The sequence below is a fragment of the Bombus impatiens genome, unplaced genomic scaffold, assembly GCF_000188095.3.
Source record: "Bombus impatiens unplaced genomic scaffold, BIMP_2.2 scf_1274, whole genome shotgun sequence".
Lineage (NCBI taxonomy): Eukaryota > Metazoa > Arthropoda > Insecta > Hymenoptera > Apidae > Bombus > Bombus impatiens.
The window spans coordinates 392,636-409,073 of record NT_177693.1 but is presented as its reverse complement, the minus strand read 5'-3'; the positions used below and the strand labels follow the sequence as shown (position 1 = coordinate 409,073).

General features: G+C 26.8%; 3 protein-coding genes and 1 long non-coding RNA gene across 12 annotated transcripts; 2 read left to right on the top strand and 2 right to left on the bottom strand.

The window, feature by feature from the left end:
• Positions 1 to 1,495: 1,495 nt before the first annotated feature.
• Positions 1,496 to 2,797, bottom strand: LOC100746948. The gene is made up of 2 exons (XR_135766.4): positions 2,229 to 2,797; positions 1,496 to 1,787 (listed from the first exon to the last, which is right to left on the bottom strand). It is a non-coding gene; the product is annotated as an uncharacterized LOC100746948 (long non-coding RNA).
• Positions 2,798 to 3,568: 771 nt separating this feature from the next.
• LOC100746634 (zinc finger protein 62-like) lies at positions 3,569 to 7,641 on the top strand. Of its 5 annotated transcripts, none has more exons than XM_012391856.3 (7): positions 3,569 to 3,716; positions 4,653 to 5,457; positions 5,530 to 5,730; positions 5,825 to 6,058; positions 6,185 to 6,435; positions 6,510 to 6,756; positions 7,155 to 7,641. In XM_012391856.3, the coding sequence occupies exons 2-7, from the start codon at positions 4,693 to 4,695 to the stop codon at positions 7,425 to 7,427; spliced, it is 1,971 nt and encodes a 656-aa protein (XP_012247279.1). In that variant the 5' UTR covers positions 3,569 to 3,716; positions 4,653 to 4,692; the 3' UTR covers positions 7,428 to 7,641. The 5 variants fall into 5 exon arrangements, with proteins under 5 accessions (XP_012247279.1, XP_012247278.1, XP_012247276.1 ...); XM_012391855.3 differs by having other exon boundaries at positions 6,510 to 6,840; XM_012391853.3 differs by having other exon boundaries at positions 6,510 to 6,903.
• Positions 7,642 to 8,283: 642 nt separating this feature from the next.
• LOC100746832 (prestin) lies at positions 8,284 to 11,892 on the top strand. Of its 4 annotated transcripts, none has more exons than XM_012391859.3 (11): positions 8,284 to 8,470; positions 8,818 to 8,838; positions 9,102 to 9,374; positions 9,588 to 9,763; positions 9,825 to 9,989; positions 10,070 to 10,174; positions 10,248 to 10,381; positions 10,459 to 10,621; positions 10,702 to 10,902; positions 11,012 to 11,260; positions 11,340 to 11,892. In XM_012391859.3, exons 3-11 carry the CDS (start codon positions 9,212 to 9,214, stop codon positions 11,775 to 11,777), a joined length of 1,794 nt encoding a protein of 597 aa, XP_012247282.1. In that variant the 5' UTR covers positions 8,284 to 8,470; positions 8,818 to 8,838; positions 9,102 to 9,211; the 3' UTR covers positions 11,778 to 11,892. The 4 variants fall into 4 exon arrangements, with proteins under 4 accessions (XP_012247282.1, XP_003493664.1, XP_024227017.1 ...); XM_003493616.4 differs by having other exon boundaries at positions 8,818 to 9,025; XM_024371249.2 differs by lacking the exons at positions 8,284 to 8,470; positions 8,818 to 8,838 and adding an exon at positions 8,888 to 9,029.
• A 1,210-nt stretch (positions 11,893 to 13,102) lies between these two features.
• LOC100746517 (phosphate carrier protein, mitochondrial) lies at positions 13,103 to 16,310 on the bottom strand. 2 transcript variants are annotated; one of them, XM_003493613.4, is made up of 6 exons: positions 16,160 to 16,310; positions 15,928 to 16,088; positions 14,817 to 14,977; positions 14,220 to 14,456; positions 13,766 to 14,062; positions 13,103 to 13,679 (listed from the first exon to the last, which is right to left on the bottom strand). In XM_003493613.4, exons 2-6 carry the CDS (start codon positions 16,067 to 16,069, stop codon positions 13,452 to 13,454), a joined length of 1,065 nt encoding a protein of 354 aa, XP_003493661.1. In that variant the 5' UTR covers positions 16,070 to 16,088; positions 16,160 to 16,310; the 3' UTR covers positions 13,103 to 13,451. The 2 variants fall into 2 exon arrangements, with proteins under 2 accessions (XP_003493661.1, XP_012247292.1); XM_012391869.3 differs by lacking the exons at positions 15,928 to 16,088; positions 16,160 to 16,310 and adding an exon at positions 15,132 to 15,279.
• Positions 16,311 to 16,438: the final 128 nt, after the last annotated feature.

Sequence of the window (16,438 nt, the reverse complement as noted above, 5' to 3'; positions counted from 1 at the left end):
TGAATGTGATGAAATGCATGAAATAAGACAATAGAAATGAATATTATTTCATTAACAGCATTGCAACGGACTACTTCCTTCCAAATATATTTTACACAATGTGATTTTAAATATACATAGTATTATAATGATAATGATGATGATATAATTGGAGTAAATTTTTGTAAAACATTATTGTTGTTTTACCAAAGAATACCAAACCGCACTGTTACATACAAGAAAAAATCACAATATGAATTCATCATAATTTTCTTCTACTAATATGGCATCTAACTTGATGGAATTGAACAACTTAGTACATTCAGACATAGGTATTACAATATATTTTTCAGAAAATATGACAAAAAAACAAGTAAATCATATTTTGCTACATTTAAAAGATTCACACATAAAGTCTTAGTACATATTGATGGATCAGAATTTAATGAACTAATTTATTACAGTTATTTAATTTATTTAACAGATTCATATAATTAATTGCAAGCATATATAGATAATTTGTTGATTTATATATATATATATATATATATATATACATGATTTATATACATATATATATGTGTATATATATATATATATATATATATATATATAGTATGTACTGTATAAGCATACTGTTCTAAACATAGGAATATATCGTATGATATTTTAGAAATGCAGTTGTGAAAAACACATGTTTCTTGTGTTACATTTTGCTTTTTCAAATTTCGAATGTAAAAAAACAAAACTTGACTTGAATAATAGAATGAATTAAATTTATCTATAAATTATCCTTAAAATTACACTGTACAAAAATTTGAAGCTCACTAATTAGAGCATATAAAAAAAGCTTTTTAAAAGAATTGTATGTAACTATTACAGGAAGGTTTAATTACGTTCTAAAATATCTTGTACTAGTGTTTAACTACCTTGCTTGTAATAAAAATGAAAAATATGAAAAAAGTTTAGACAAAAATAATCGAAGAGCTTTTCCTGTGCTAACTAGTGTATAAGTTCATACATGCTTTAAAACTTATGTAATCTATGTTGTGTGAAATTCTATAAGAAATTTTGTAAAGACTGATTAGATATGCATCAGCATTCAATAGATTGCAAAAAAAAACAAAATTAATTTAAACCATTCACTGTATGGAGAAAAAGTTGTAACTAATAGAGATATATAGAAATTAATACAAAGAAACCTGAAATAATTTAGATTCAACTCAGAATAATATTATCTTCCATTCCTTACTTGAGAAGTACTTACATCAAAATGTAGTTTGTGATGTTAATTAATACATTGTATATTTGTGAAATTTATGAATATATTATGTAGACAACAACACAACTTTTTTAATTAGTATTGCATGTACTATATTTTTAAACAATATTTTTCTATGTCACATAACTAATTCTAAACATATTAAATTATAAATTTATTGAAATTCTTTTATGTGAGTTCTGTTAAATTTAAATCATCTATTGCAAAGATTATAAAGAAAATTAGAAAATAGTATATCTTTAACAAATGATTGTTTTAATCATGATATCTACATATCATTACCATTTTTATTTACATTTGTTTAATAATTATCTTACAATAATAGTATAGTAGATATAAAAATAGTTTGTGGCAACAAAGATGTTAACTTATATTTATATTGATTAAATTATAGAAATTTCATGATAAAAAACTTTTAATTTCTGTTAGTTTTGAAGCAATCTTTATATAAATTTTATATTATCAAACATATTCAAAACAGTCACTTCAGGCATTTTCTTCATTAATTTTATATGTATTGAATAGCCTGCAATTTAAATGAAATACGTTACTAATGAATCATGCAAAATCAATGAAATAAAACAATTCACTATATAAAGCAAAAAGAGTTATTTATTATTTTATTAGAAGACAAGAAGATCATATTGAAATAAAAATTATTAAATGATTTAAATAAGTAATTTGACAAAATAACTAATTGTGTGTATTATGAATAAACTATGGGTATTTACGAACCACAAAAATAGGACCTAAATAGAAATTTCTTTCATTTCTTAAATATTATAAGGAGTATTTTATTTTGAATATCTTTTATATTTTTGTACAATATATAAAATAAAATAAATAAAAGCATAAAAATGCGCGGTATAGTTATGAATAATTACAGGATCAAACAACTTTTATTAAAATATCTTTTTAGTGATTGTTCATAATTTACAACAAAGGATTAGAGAGATTATATACTTACGATTAATGGAGTTGTGAAGTGCTTATAATAATTATGCTATTGCTTCCATACGATTTCGATGCCGTGCATAAGCACCCATACAGGCAAAAAATCCAATGATTCCAATAATCAATCCAATGATCAATGCTAAGGTATCTCCAAAATCAAAGCTGGACGAGGCCATCGCAAAATTAAATGTCGTAAAAATAGCAAGCAAGAAATAAAACCACATTTTTGCAATATAAAAAAGATCTGATTATTCGATATGATAAGTAACCTTCACGATGGTGGGTTTTAATAAACACTACACTTGTACAATAAGATTCACATATCTTGCGCGTTTATTAAATCAACTTTCAATTCGCTACCAAGGTACTATTATTTTTTTTTTACTTTGTTACATCATATACACAAAATGTATAAATCTTTATTTATCAGGTTTTCATTCGATGATCAAACTAGTATTGTTTAGTCATTTCCTTGATTTTAAAACGTAATACAACGATTAACATTATGATCCAAATTTGACAATTACAAACTATACAGTTTCTATATTAAGTTTTCGTTTCTTTAACATTATCAAAGTTAATCATCTAAAATATAAAGTCAATGTATGTATATAATAAATGATACTTTGCGTTTAACAAAATTTTATTATAAATACAACATATGTATATGAGGATAAATAAAACGTCAATTTTAAAACGATATTGAATAAATATCATTAAAAAATATATTTTTATAAAATGCCTGTTTTCTGCACGTACTTCCATATGTCTTATTTCAGAACATATGCATATATCAAACTTTTATACCAAACATTTACCTTTGCTTAATTTATATACAAAATTCCATATATCATTTTAAAAGCTTTATCTAGTTTTTTGTAGTTCTTATAAAACAATTTAAAGTTTTCAGGGAAAGTAAATTTCTTTAAAAATTTTATATACATATTCCCTTTTTTACAGGGGAAAAAGCCTACAGAAAATATGTTACAAATGTGGGATAAAATATGTTATAATACATTTATATTTTTTATTATAGTACAGTAGTATTAGATCACAGACATAAATGTCTAATAATTAGTTAATATTGTATATGTAGTATAGTATAGTTAAAATATATAGTACAGTACACTATATAATATACTTATAGTACGCAATATACGCTAAAAAATATATTCTATGCTATAAAATATAACTAGACATTTAAGAAATGATACATACTTTCCAATTATTCTTGAGGTTTTGAAAATTTTTGTGAATATTTCCCCAACAATAGTTGCCCAATCAAAAGACATATTCTGCTCATAATGTTCAGATCAGCCTATTTACGAATACAACGAAGGCAACCTATTTTGACAAAGATAAAGATGTATCTGTGCGATGTTTAAGGTGGCGTCACTTGCTTACTGGGGAAAGTATAGAGAGAAATATTACATTGGCGCGTATCGACCGAGCAAAACAATTTTTCCCCTCATCGCTTACACATTTCAACTATTTGACACAGGTAGAGTGAATAAAACTATACAAATATTTGTTCGTTTCTTAAATGAGATTTTTCACATTTTAATATATTAGCATATACCTTTTTCGAACAGATAATCGTTGCCGTTTTGTAGCCATTTTGCTATCCGTTGATAAATACAAGACATATTCGTACCGACTGGTGAACCGCGTACCTCTTGTCACATATAAAATGCTAATGCTTATTTCAATGTTTTGACCGATCTTCGTCTACAAACCTTTTCTTTTTTTTTTTAACATAATATTATATTAAAGAATGTATACGTGTAACAAGTACATGCATAATCACGCATGATACAGAATATCCAAATGCTGTGAAAATCAATTTAAAAGCGAATAGACGTGAAGGACACAATCGCATTTATATTTTTCCTTCGATATGATTCTTTAATATTGTTTGTACTTTATTTCACTATGTGATTGAAAAAGATGTATATAATATTACAGTTTTGATAGATATGTCTTTTATATATACAGAAAACTTAAAGAATAATAAAGTATATATTTTGCAATGTATAAGGCAATATATTTATGCACTCTATAAAAAAGGTATGTCCTAATTGTTAAAAATTGTAAAGTAAATGCTATGCTTTTTAGGATATGTGTCATATATATCGATTATATATATTATTACATATATAATAAATATATGCTCGAAAAGTAAGAAGCATATATTTAAAGTATTATCGATTATATTATTATTTTTACTTTAATAAACAGATCATTTATTAAATATAAAGCTTAATTTTTCATGTTTTATATTGTTACATTTTGATGTGATTTTAATGATTATAAATACTTATGTTTGGTTTTAGATAAAAGTCAGTTTAGAGATAATTAAATAACAATTTAAGTAGGTTGTTTTCTTTTTGAGATACTATGATATATACAATAAATGTAAATGATATGTTTTTTTAAGCGCCACTTTTTGGACATCAGAATTTAGAACCAAATCTATTATGGAACTGTCACATGAAATATTGGATACAATAGATATTAACGATGACAAAGATGTGATGGAAGTATTGAAGCATGCAATCACAGAAGAAAACATTATAGTAGAATCAGAAACTACAGAAGATTCTGTAGAAACAGAAATAGAAGAAATTATAGAAATAATAGAAGAAATAGAAGAGGACAAAGAAGAATCACCACAGGATGACATTATTCTTATTGAAAATAATAATGGGAAAATTAAACCAGAGATGGAAGTCTATGCTTTTGACGAAGATAGTTCTATATTTAAGACACATACTGATAATGAACATGAAAAGAAAGAACAATATGATAAAAGTAGTAATAAGCAAGTTATAGCATATGATGTAGATGAAGATTGGCAAGACGAAGATATGGAAGAAGAAGAGTATGAACTGAAGTTTGGACAGAGTTCTAATGTATTAAATCACACAGAATCTTTACAAAGTCAAAGAATATCAAGCAGTGATAAAAAATATGTAAATAATCAAACAACCTCTTTACCATTACAAACAAATAAAACAGAATCCAGGGATAATGTAGAATCTTCAGACAAAGTAGAGAAATCTAAATTAAGCCTAGAGTTTAAAAATAATGTGAATAGCGACGAAAATATTGATAATAATGTAAGTCATGAGATTGTGAAAAATGTTGAGAATAATCTATTATACACTGTTCTTGGTACAAAGAAGCAAAGTTCAGTAAAAACATTTCAGGCAGATAAACTGTCGGATACTCATTATATCAAGGTTTGTATTACCAAATTATTTCATTATACATAGTTGCTATTGTTTGTATAAAAGTAATAGTTTTATTTTTAGGTGGAACAGCTTGACGAACATACTATACCAATTGGAGGAACAATTTATTATGAAGCAGATAATATAGAAACATTGTATGTTGCACAAACAGTAGATGATAGTGAACAGTATTATGATACTGCAATAATAGAAAATGAAGAGCAAGTATGGGAAACAATTAATTCAGATACCAATCAAAACCAGGAGAAAGAAAATTCTCAGGTATTAATTTAAAAACTGAATGTTTAAACTTATTTCTTTGTTTTTCATTTATTAAATAAATTTTCATTAAATTTTCATCCATTTTAAATTTTAGGATCAAATATTTTTACATGAAGATGAGGATGGTCAATTATATTTCAAAGATGAAACTGGTACTTTACAGCCAGTGTATTTGACTGAAGATGGACATTATGCTATTGCAGAAATCAGTGATGGTTATGAGGGCAAAGAATCACAAATGAAATCTGACCAGAATGCTAGACAAGTAGACGAAGAATCTTACTCTATGCCAGATAGTGAACTCAAATCTATTCATAATAATAAACAGGTATTTGATAAATTCTAATAATAATTCTAATATTTCTAATAATATTCTAATAATTCTATATTTGGTAAATTCTAAAACGTGCAATATCAAAATCATTTTCCTATTTTCATCAGTGTTACTTTTCAGAATTCTGTAATATCTGCTGCTGAGCTAGATAACGAAGATAATACTGTGACTATATCTCTGATAATATCCGAGGATGAACATGGACAAAAAAGAACTCAAGTTATTATACCAACAACGGATAACTTAAAGTGTGATATTTGTAATAAAAGCTTTAAAACGTCGTTCCAATTACTTCGACACAATAGACTGAAACACGCTCGGGAAGAAGATATTACAACCAGAAATTTCCCGTGCGATTTATGTCCTAAAAGGTAATTCTTTATATAAATTAAATTTGTTTTATTAGTTATAATAATAATGATCAATTTTTTTATTCGCATTTCAGATATCCAGATCAAAATTCTTTAGCTCGACATAGAAAGACTCATACTGGTGACCGACCATTTCAGTGCCTCGAGTGTCATAAAAACTTTCCAACATCTACCGCTCTACGTCGTCACTTGACACTTCATAATTCACAATCTCGACCTCTTCCGTGCATTTACTGCGGTCGCCGCTTCGTAGATAAAGCTAGTCTGGTTAAACACGAGCAGTCACATTTGGCTGGTGATCAGCGGACCCACACATGCGATGTATGTCATAAGTCATTCTTACATGCAACTGATCTGAGTCTACATAAAAAATATCATGATCCTGATAAGAAATTTGACTGTGAGGTTTGTGGTCGAGAGTTCAACAGATTGAACAATTTGCAGAGACATATGATGGTACATCAACAAGTACGTATGATCAATACGATCTTAGTGTTTAAATTGTTCGGGTCTCGTAAGAAAAAGAAATGTTTCCATATACTTTTTGCCATTTCTCTCATATTTTCTGCAACTTGTACGTACTACGTAAAATTAAGGAATTTATATAATATAATAGGAGTTGAAATATCTTAAATTATACAATTATAGGTGTTCTCAACTCTTTTAAAAGTAGTAATTTAATTATAATGTATGGTATTTCTTATATTTCCACATTTTAGCAAGGGGCGAACGAGGAAATACTTTCTTGCGACGTATGTGGCATCACCTATAAATTCATGAGTTCGTTGACGAGGCATATGGTGACGACACACATGAATCCAGAAAAATTAAGGCAACAAGCGGAAGAACAACGAAGGAAGCGTGAAAATAATTATCGTCGTTATCTAGAAAATCGAAAAATGTACGAAACTCAACATTCAGGAGGATACGGAACAAAACGGAATTATCACAACACACGTATACTTAGTGGAAGTAACGACGAAGCAGCTTGATTTGCATTTTCAAATCACTCGATGACCGCTAAGAAAAGTACCATAATAAAACCATAGTTTTTCAAAATAAAAAGAGACATAAATATGATAAATATTTGCATATAACATAGGGATATTTCGCTATCATTTTCTTCGCTATAGATAATTGAATAGGTAAATATTAATTTAATAAATATATGAATTGTGTAGTGTTTGAAATATTCATGTATCTTTACGAAAATTCAGGTATATGCTTTATAGAAAAATATAGCATACGTATATGTGTTTAAAATAGAATATGTATATATAAATACATTTCATTTTTATTGTACACTAGGTATTTACATTGTAGATACAATTGATATTAGTAACATTTTAATATATACATATTTTATTGTAATTTTCATGTAATTATAATCGTGTAATGTAGGTAAGTACAAAATATTGTAAGAGTAACAAAAGAGGAAGTTTATAAATCAAATTTTTCGTACGAATGTCTCTTAATATGAGTCATTATTATTAATACTAAAAGATGGCTAAAAGTAATTTTTTTAATTCAAATTTGTAAAAAAATCATATTAAAATATGAGAAATAAGTAATGTTAATGTTTTGATATTCATATTATTTTGTAATTCTTTTATTGTTCACAATTAAATTTAATTACCGGTTCAAATTTGGATATACATGTATGTGTGTGTGCGTGTGTGTGTGTGTATATATATACATTTATATATTAATGAAAATTAAATGTTAAATTATGATAAATAATATTTTTTCCCAACAATATAAAACTGCAAATATAAACTATCACTAACTACTGTTCATGTACTTATTTTATCCCCACCATATTTAGTTTGCTCAGTCACGTGATAAATATGATGTGATTCGATTATAGCGTATTTATATGTTTGCGCAATACACATCAAGTTAATTTAGTTATAGATTTAGACCAGTGTCTTGAAACGAAAAGAATAAGGATAGTTCTTGTAACTATACTAAAATACAAATTTTATAATTTCTTTGCAGTCAAATAATTTTACAAAGGAATACAACAACACGACAGGTAAACAAAAATATAAAATATTCGAAGTACTAATGAAATAAAATAATCATTAAAAAAATATATTTTAAATTAATTGAAGGTTAATTAAAAAATTTGAGAATAAAAATTCAAGTAATTATGTTATGAACATTGAAAATATATGTTGTATTCTATTCAATAATATAAGAAATTATCCTTTCCTTAAGTATTATTATATAATAAAAATTTTATATTTGTTTTATATAATAAATGAATTTGTTATTTTTTTTTTATAAGATAATGATAATAATATTTAGTATCTTAATTTAGCCATGATCAAATTTTATTTGAGATATTGAAACACTAACATTGTGTGTTATTTGTTACAGTTCTACGTAGATATCAGTAAGGTAAAAAATAATAGATAACAAATCAAGTTTTGAGTAATTCCTCTTGAGCAAAGTTCATAAGCCTCTATATTAATTGTTATCAATATGGAGAAGCATGATGCATTCTTACAAGTACATTTAGAAAGACCTGTATATGAACAAGAAAGTTTAAATGAAGATTGTCATTATGAAAAACCAAAAGGGCTTTGTGTGTAAACAATAAAATTTCATTACTTTATTATTAATATATAAATATCATATGTAAAATGGTAGTTTTCTTATAGGCTTCCAAGATGCAATATGTGATTTAAAACATAGAAACTGGAGATCATGTCTTACATCTGCAATTCCCTCAATACATTGGCTGAGAGATTACAATTGGAAAGAAAGTATAATGCCTGATATAATTTCTGGTTTGACTGTAGCAATCATGCATATTCCTCAAGGCATGGCTTATGCACTTTTGGGGAACGTACCTCCTGTAGTTGGAATATATATGGCATTCTTTCCTGTCTTAGTGTATTTTTTCTTTGGCACATCTAGACATGTGTCCATGGGTAAGAAAAAATGTATTTTAATTTTGATAGTTTAATAAATTCGGAACAATCATTAAATATTTTATTAAAAACAAGATCCCTTTAGTGTTTTACACTTGATGCATACAAGCTTTGTAAAATACTACTTCTATTACAGAAATATTACAAATATCTCCTTTTAATAAGAACTTATTAGACAAGCTAGAACAATGAATCATTATTGGCACTCATCAGGAACATTCGCTGTGGTTTGCTTGATGACTGGGAAAACAGTGGCATCTTATTCGGTATCACACAATGATATTACAAATCCAAATGCTACAACTACATTGCCCAATTTGCCTGGAGAATATTCCTATACACCAATGCAAGTTGCAACAGCAGTTACACTCATGGTTGGAATATTTCAGGTAAAATTTTGTAGATTCATTTTATATCTTGCAACAATGACATAATAATTACCTTTTTCAGATTATAATGTATATATTTCGTCTGGGTATTATAAGCACATTGCTTAGTGATCCATTAGTGAATAGTTTTACAACTGGTGCAGCAGTCTGTGTTTTAATATCTCAAATTAAAGACCTATTTGGTTTGAAAATACCAAGACAAAAAGGATATTTCAAGTTCATTTTTGTATGTATAAAATATCAAACACTATCTAAAAATAAACAAATTAATTAGAAATATATAAATTAAATTATAAAATATTTCAGACATTGGTAGATATTTTTAGAGGAATACAAAATACAAATTTAGCTGCTTTACTTATATCAGCAATAACAATCGCTGGTCTTGTACTTAATAATGAATTTTTAAAGGTAATTTTTAATCGTTAGAATATTTTTGTTTCAAGATCTATAAATAATAATTCTATTGTTATTTTAATATTAGCCCTGGGCAAGCAAAAAGTGCAGCATTCCAATTCCAATCGAATTGATTGCAGTTGTGAGTGGAACTTTAATTTCAAAATATTTTTGTTTTCCTACCATGTATAATATTCAAGTTGTGGGTGATATTCCTACAGGGTATGTTTAATGTCCATTTTTAATTTGATTATTTTTCGTCAATATAATTAAGGTCTTTTAATCTTTTAAATTAATAGATTACCAGCACCAACAGTTCCAACATTTCAACTCTTACATCTAGTAGCAACAGACAGTATTGCTATAACTATGGTTTCCTATACTATTACCATATCAATGGCTTTGATATTTGCACAAAAATTGAATTATAAAATTAATTCAAATCAAGAACTTCTTGCTATGGTAATAGAAAAAACCCTTTAATATTATTTTAAAATCATATAAATTATTACACTATGTATATTTTTAAAATGTAATTTTAGGGTTTGAGTAACATAACAGGATCCTTTTTTTCATGTATGCCAGTGTCAGCATCTTTAAGTAGATCTTTAATTCAGCAAACTGTTGGTGGTCGGACACAAATAGCTAGTGTTGTATCATGTATAATATTGCTTACAATCCTTTTATGGATTGGCCCATTTTTCGAACCTTTGCCAAGATGCGTTCTCGCATCGATTATTGTTGTAAGTATAAATGTTTTGAAATCTACCTACAAAATCCACTTATAAAAAAATGCTCATATCAAATTTCGATATCATTAACAGTTTCATAATATTTAATTCTTTTCTTTAGGTAGCTTTAAAGGGAATGTTTCAACAAGCTAACCAGCTTATAAAATTCTGGAAATTAAATAAATGTGATGCACTAATTTGGATTGCAACATTCTTGACCGTCATAATAGTAAACATTGATATTGGTTTGCTAGCTGGAATAATAATATCACTTGCAATTATTTTATTGCAAAGTCTTAGTCCTTATATTTGTTTATTGGGATACATACCAAATACAGATTTGTATTTGGATATCAGTAGATTCAAAGCGGTATATTATTTTTTATAACTAATAATATTTTTTAAATCAAAAGATGTATCTATACTTAGCATATTTGAATCATTTTTAGGCAATAGAAATTCCAGGAATGAAAATTGTTCATTATTGCGGAACTTTAAACTTTGCAAACACTAGTCATTTCAAGACAGAATTGTATAAATTAATTGGAGTGAATCCAACAAAAATTATAGAACATAAAACTAAGTTAAGGGAAAAGGGTATTTATATGGACACAGAAGATTCAGAAGACAAACAAGAATTACGATGTGTAATAATGGATACGAGCGCATTAAGTTATATTGACTCTAGCGGCGTAATTACGTTAAATTCAGTAATGAAAGAATTTCAACAAATTGATGTACACTTTTATCTTGTAAGTTGTAGAACTCCCATTTTTGAAACTATAAAAAAATGTGACTTGTATTTACATGGAACACTTACGTTTAAGATTTTTGCAACTATACAAGATGCCAGAACATACTTAGAAAAAGAAATGTATTCGAGATAATACATGTAATTTTGCCAAGCAGTTATAAGTTATATTACGTTTATAAGCATATACATAGTATTAAATCAAATTCGAATTGGTTCTACAAAGTATACAGTAACTAAATTTGAAACTACTTTTTACTTCTGTTACACTTATTTCATACTTTGTACTTATGCTATTTTAAAAAATTTTTTAAATTAAATGGACAATATTTTTAATATCGATTACATCTTAAAACAGATCAGTTTTTATATACAAAATAAGTAAATATCAAGACTTACTAAAGAATTAGTACTTATTTGTTAACAACTCTCTCTCTCTCTCTCTCTCTCTCTCTCTATATATATATATATATATATATATATATATATATATATATATATATATATATATATATATATATATATATATATATATATATATATATATATATATATATATATATATATATATATATATATATATATATATATATATATATATATATATATATATATATATATATATATATATATATATATATATATATATATATATATATATATATATATATATATATATATATATATATATATATATATATATATATATATATATATATATATATATATATATATATATATATATATATATATATATATATATATATATATATATATATATATATATATATATATATATATATATATATATATATATATATATATATATATATATATATATATATATATATATATATATATATATATATATATATATATATATATATATATATATATATATATATATATATATATATATCTTTAATTTTGTATATGATGCTACTCAAGTTTTTACATAGTTATGCAAACGTGACAATAAAATTTATGTCTAGCTTTTTATACTTAGATACTTATAAGAGTAACTTGAAGCATTAAATGAATTTTATCATTTTAAAAAAATTTATTGAATTTTAATAGATTTAGTTTAAAGATATACTTATTAAAGCAGAACAAAATGTTATGTTTCAGTCATAATCGGAAAAACTTATTTATAGAAAGCAGATTAAAATGTATTTTTTGCTTGATGTTCCATAATTGTAATTACATATTTCGTTTATATGTACTATATATACGTATGTATATACAATTGCAAGTACAAATTGCATTAAATATATGTGCTATATTTTTTCTATAGATGTATTTATGTTTATACAAAACTTGTATATAATCGTAAAATATATAGATTATATTTGGAAGATTTTAATAAAAGAAATAAATATTTAATGTATATCTCTTAGTGCGGTTTATACTGTATAAATCAAGGTATATATACAAGGAAAAGGGCAAAATTATAGATTATTATTATTTATCAGATCACAGATTATTTATTTACGGTGATCATTCTATATACAAAGTAACAGTTTCTAGTTACAACAGGTAACTCACTGTCACTGTCAGAGTTTTATAAATGTGCTACCCTTTTTGTAATCATAAAACTGGTAGCAAGTTACTATAATTTGTAGCACATTGTTATATCTAATTTGGGGGCAGTGATGACCTGCACTGATATCTGTATTACAGAATAAATACTTGAAATGTATGGCAAAACATTGTTCGACAATGTGTACTGTGAAGGAATAAGGTAATTTATCTATGCTCTTTTTCTTTAACTATAATTGATTCAATTAAAAATATTGTTGACATCTGATAATTAAGCTAATCCATACTTCTTCTTGAGGGATTCTGGCATTTCTGGTGGTGGTGGGCGGGGCATTCGGAGCCATACTTTAACTGCATCATAAATGAACCATTGTGCTCCTGTTAAAGTACCAATCATAACAATACGTGGACCAAGACCTTTCCATACTCCAGTCAAGCCCATCTTTTTCAGAACATCGACAGCTGATGCTCCTTTTTCTTGATTCAATTTTGATACAACCTGTGTTACAAATATGTAAGTCGATTAAATTATTAAATTAGATGCAGCTAGAAATAAAAATGTACGCGTATAAGAAGTATACTTACAGAATCAGCAGGATGAGATACAATTGCACAAAATACACCAGCAATATATCCCGCAGCAAAAGTAACAACCAACTGTTCATTTTTTGTACATTCTTGCCTTGGTTTGGGAACTACATACTTGTACAGGAGCTCAAGAGTACGTTCAAAGCAAGCAAACTTCATCATCGTGTATGGAATCTGACGAAGCCACAAAGGTACCAACCCTTTATAGAAACCACTAATACCTTCTTCACGATATATCTTTGGCATAGCTTCCCTTAAAGTATTTGCAAATCCTGGTGTAGTTTGAATCTTCACCTATAAACATAGCAAATATGTTTTGTGCATTACAATTCATGCTATGTTACAAATGTTTAAAGAAATTTACAATACATGATATAAGATGTGACATATTCTTATTTTAGGTGTTAAAACAGTTACATATATCATAAATGCAAATATAATTTATACTTACTTTAGAAGCTTCAAAAGGAGCTAGACCAATATCAGCAAAAAATTCTGCAGATGCTGATGAAATTAGATACAAAGTTGTTCTATACTCGTATGCCTTTTCCTCTCCAGCAAGAGCTGAATAATATACTTTAAACACTTCATAAAGTCCAAATTTGAACATTCCTTGGATGGAGTAACCAAAGAATGTTGGAGCCCATCCTTTAGCCAGGCCTCGAGTTCCATCTTCAGCCATAGTTACCTGAATAATAAAATGTCCAAAATTAATCTCTTATTTATAAATAAACAAGAATAAGTATAACCATTTGAGTCCCAGGGGTCATTGAAAAAATAGGGTCGAAAAATCCCAAACAGCGCGATAGCGCTCGTCATATTTGTCACTTTATGAAATACATATATATTATTATATATGCGTACTATTAGTTCATAAATATTTCAAGTTTTGTTCAATAAAAATTATTGAGAAGATAACAATGAAATATAAAAAACCGTTAGTCGACCGTAGCGTTCATATATACTGGGACTTTTTGACATAAAATCGAAACAGAGCGATCGCGCTGCTTGGGACAATGAAATAATATCAATGAGATAATTTGCTTACTCTGAATCCATTGAAAACTGATTTGTACTTTGCAGGGTCTACTTGAATACGGCATTTTACCAAATCCAAGGGAGTAACCATAGTATGAGTGATACCACATGACAAAATACCACCCAAGCCACATAGCATAAAGTATTTATTTGATCCAAATTCACAGCTATCTAAAATACAAAGAAATCTATTATAATCCAAATATGTTATATTAATTTTTATTTAATCGACAATTTAAAAAACTATCATAAGTAAACCGTTAGAAAGTGCGCGTGGAATTCGAATTTGGCAGTATTTCAGAATTGGTATGAACGATCTTGTTACCTTGATCTAATCTAATAATAAACTTTTCAAGTACAGTAGGATAATTATGTTCTCGGTCGCGGTCACCGTACTAACGTACACTATTATTTTTATTCTAATGTCAAGCAAGGCTATGAAGACGAGATTTGCACGCATAATTTTCGACAAAATGGCTGCTTCTTATGCAACTCTTCGCATTACTAACAATAATCGAATGTGAATAACTTCTTATTAAATCATTTTAAGTCAATATCTTGTATTAAACAATATTCGAGAGTCTCAAAAATGCTAGTTTCACTAAAAAAAAACCTATAAAAAAAGAAAAGAAAACAGAAATATGCATATGAATCGATAACGACATAACTCACCATGCGGCCAAATCTATATCCATTATATAATTTTTTTCATGATAACTGAATTAACAAATTTACCATAATTTGCAATAAAGTAATTGTTAACGCTGAGACATTAACTTAATTAATATCTAAAACTACTAGAAGGCAATTAACTTAGATGTACAAATTTATCTTGAAAATTTATCTAAATCACAAGACACTAGTAACAATTCTATAGAATACTAGGAACAATATTTTGGATTATGTAATAACGATTATTGATTTGAAATTCTTTTGAAATATTGTCAATACTTTCTTCCATTACAAAGAAGAAAAATTAATTCTCAATAAATAGGGGTCAATAATCTATAATTATCGTTAAGGTAGAGTAGTTATGTATCTGTCCAAAGCCAAAAACTATTGAATCAATGTTAATTAAATTACTCCAGCTATACATAAAAGTTATTTAACAAATTACTAACCGCCTGATGATACAGAGGCAGCTGCAATATGACGATTTCTAACGAGCGCTTGTGTAAGTTCTTTCTGGCCCTGACATTTAGCTGTCACGAAAGGAGTTCCGAATGGATTCGTTTTGGCTATGTCCAATATTGAAGGCCACATCTTGCCTATTTTACTTCACCTGCATACACCACCAATTGACGTTAATTTCTATAAAATAATTATATTAGTTTAAATTACTGGCTACAAAACCTTGACAAGTAAGACTCTTGACTCCACCGGCTTCGCCCGATAGGAAAAGAGTGGCAGACTTGGCTAACGGAATCCGTTTAGTAACATAGTCCACTAACTATCATTCTACAGATAGGAAATTAAATCTCTGTGCATGACAACGCCATCTGACGAGCTCTATGAGAACTAAATTCTACTAAATGAATCTTCCACATTCACACAATATAGTTTGTCCAACACATAGCGTATACAGCCGTGAACAGAAACAAAATTTGAATACTGCAATTGTAATTTCTTAAT

Bases quoted from the DNA above. Each gene is read 5' to 3' on its own strand.
- LOC100746832 (XM_003493616.4), top strand. From the start codon at position 8,923: ATGGAGAAGCATGATGCATTCTTACAAGTACATTTAGAAAGACCTGTA. The intron at 9,375-9,587 runs GTAAGAAAAAAT...GGCACTCATCAG, and splicing joins ATCTAGACATGTGTCCATGG to GAACATTCGCTGTGGTTTGC. The intron at 10,382-10,458 runs GTATGTTTAATG...TTAAATTAATAG, and splicing joins GTGGGTGATATTCCTACAGG to ATTACCAGCACCAACAGTTC.
- LOC100746517 (XM_003493613.4), bottom strand. From the start codon at position 16,069: ATGTGGCCTTCAATATTGGACATAGCCAAAACGAATCCATTCGGAACT. The intron at 14,457-14,816 runs GTAAGCAAATTA...TTTATTATTCAG, and splicing joins CAGTTTTCAATGGATTCAGA to GTAACTATGGCTGAAGATGG. The intron at 14,063-14,219 runs GTAAGTATAAAT...CTATGTTTATAG, and splicing joins CTCCTTTTGAAGCTTCTAAA to GTGAAGATTCAAACTACACC.
- LOC100746634 (XM_012391853.3), top strand. From the start codon at position 4,693: ATGGAACTGTCACATGAAATATTGGATACAATAGATATTAACGATGAC. The intron at 5,458-5,529 runs GTTTGTATTACC...TTTTATTTTTAG, and splicing joins CGGATACTCATTATATCAAG to GTGGAACAGCTTGACGAACA. The intron at 6,436-6,509 runs GTAATTCTTTAT...TTCGCATTTCAG, and splicing joins TGCGATTTATGTCCTAAAAG to ATATCCAGATCAAAATTCTT.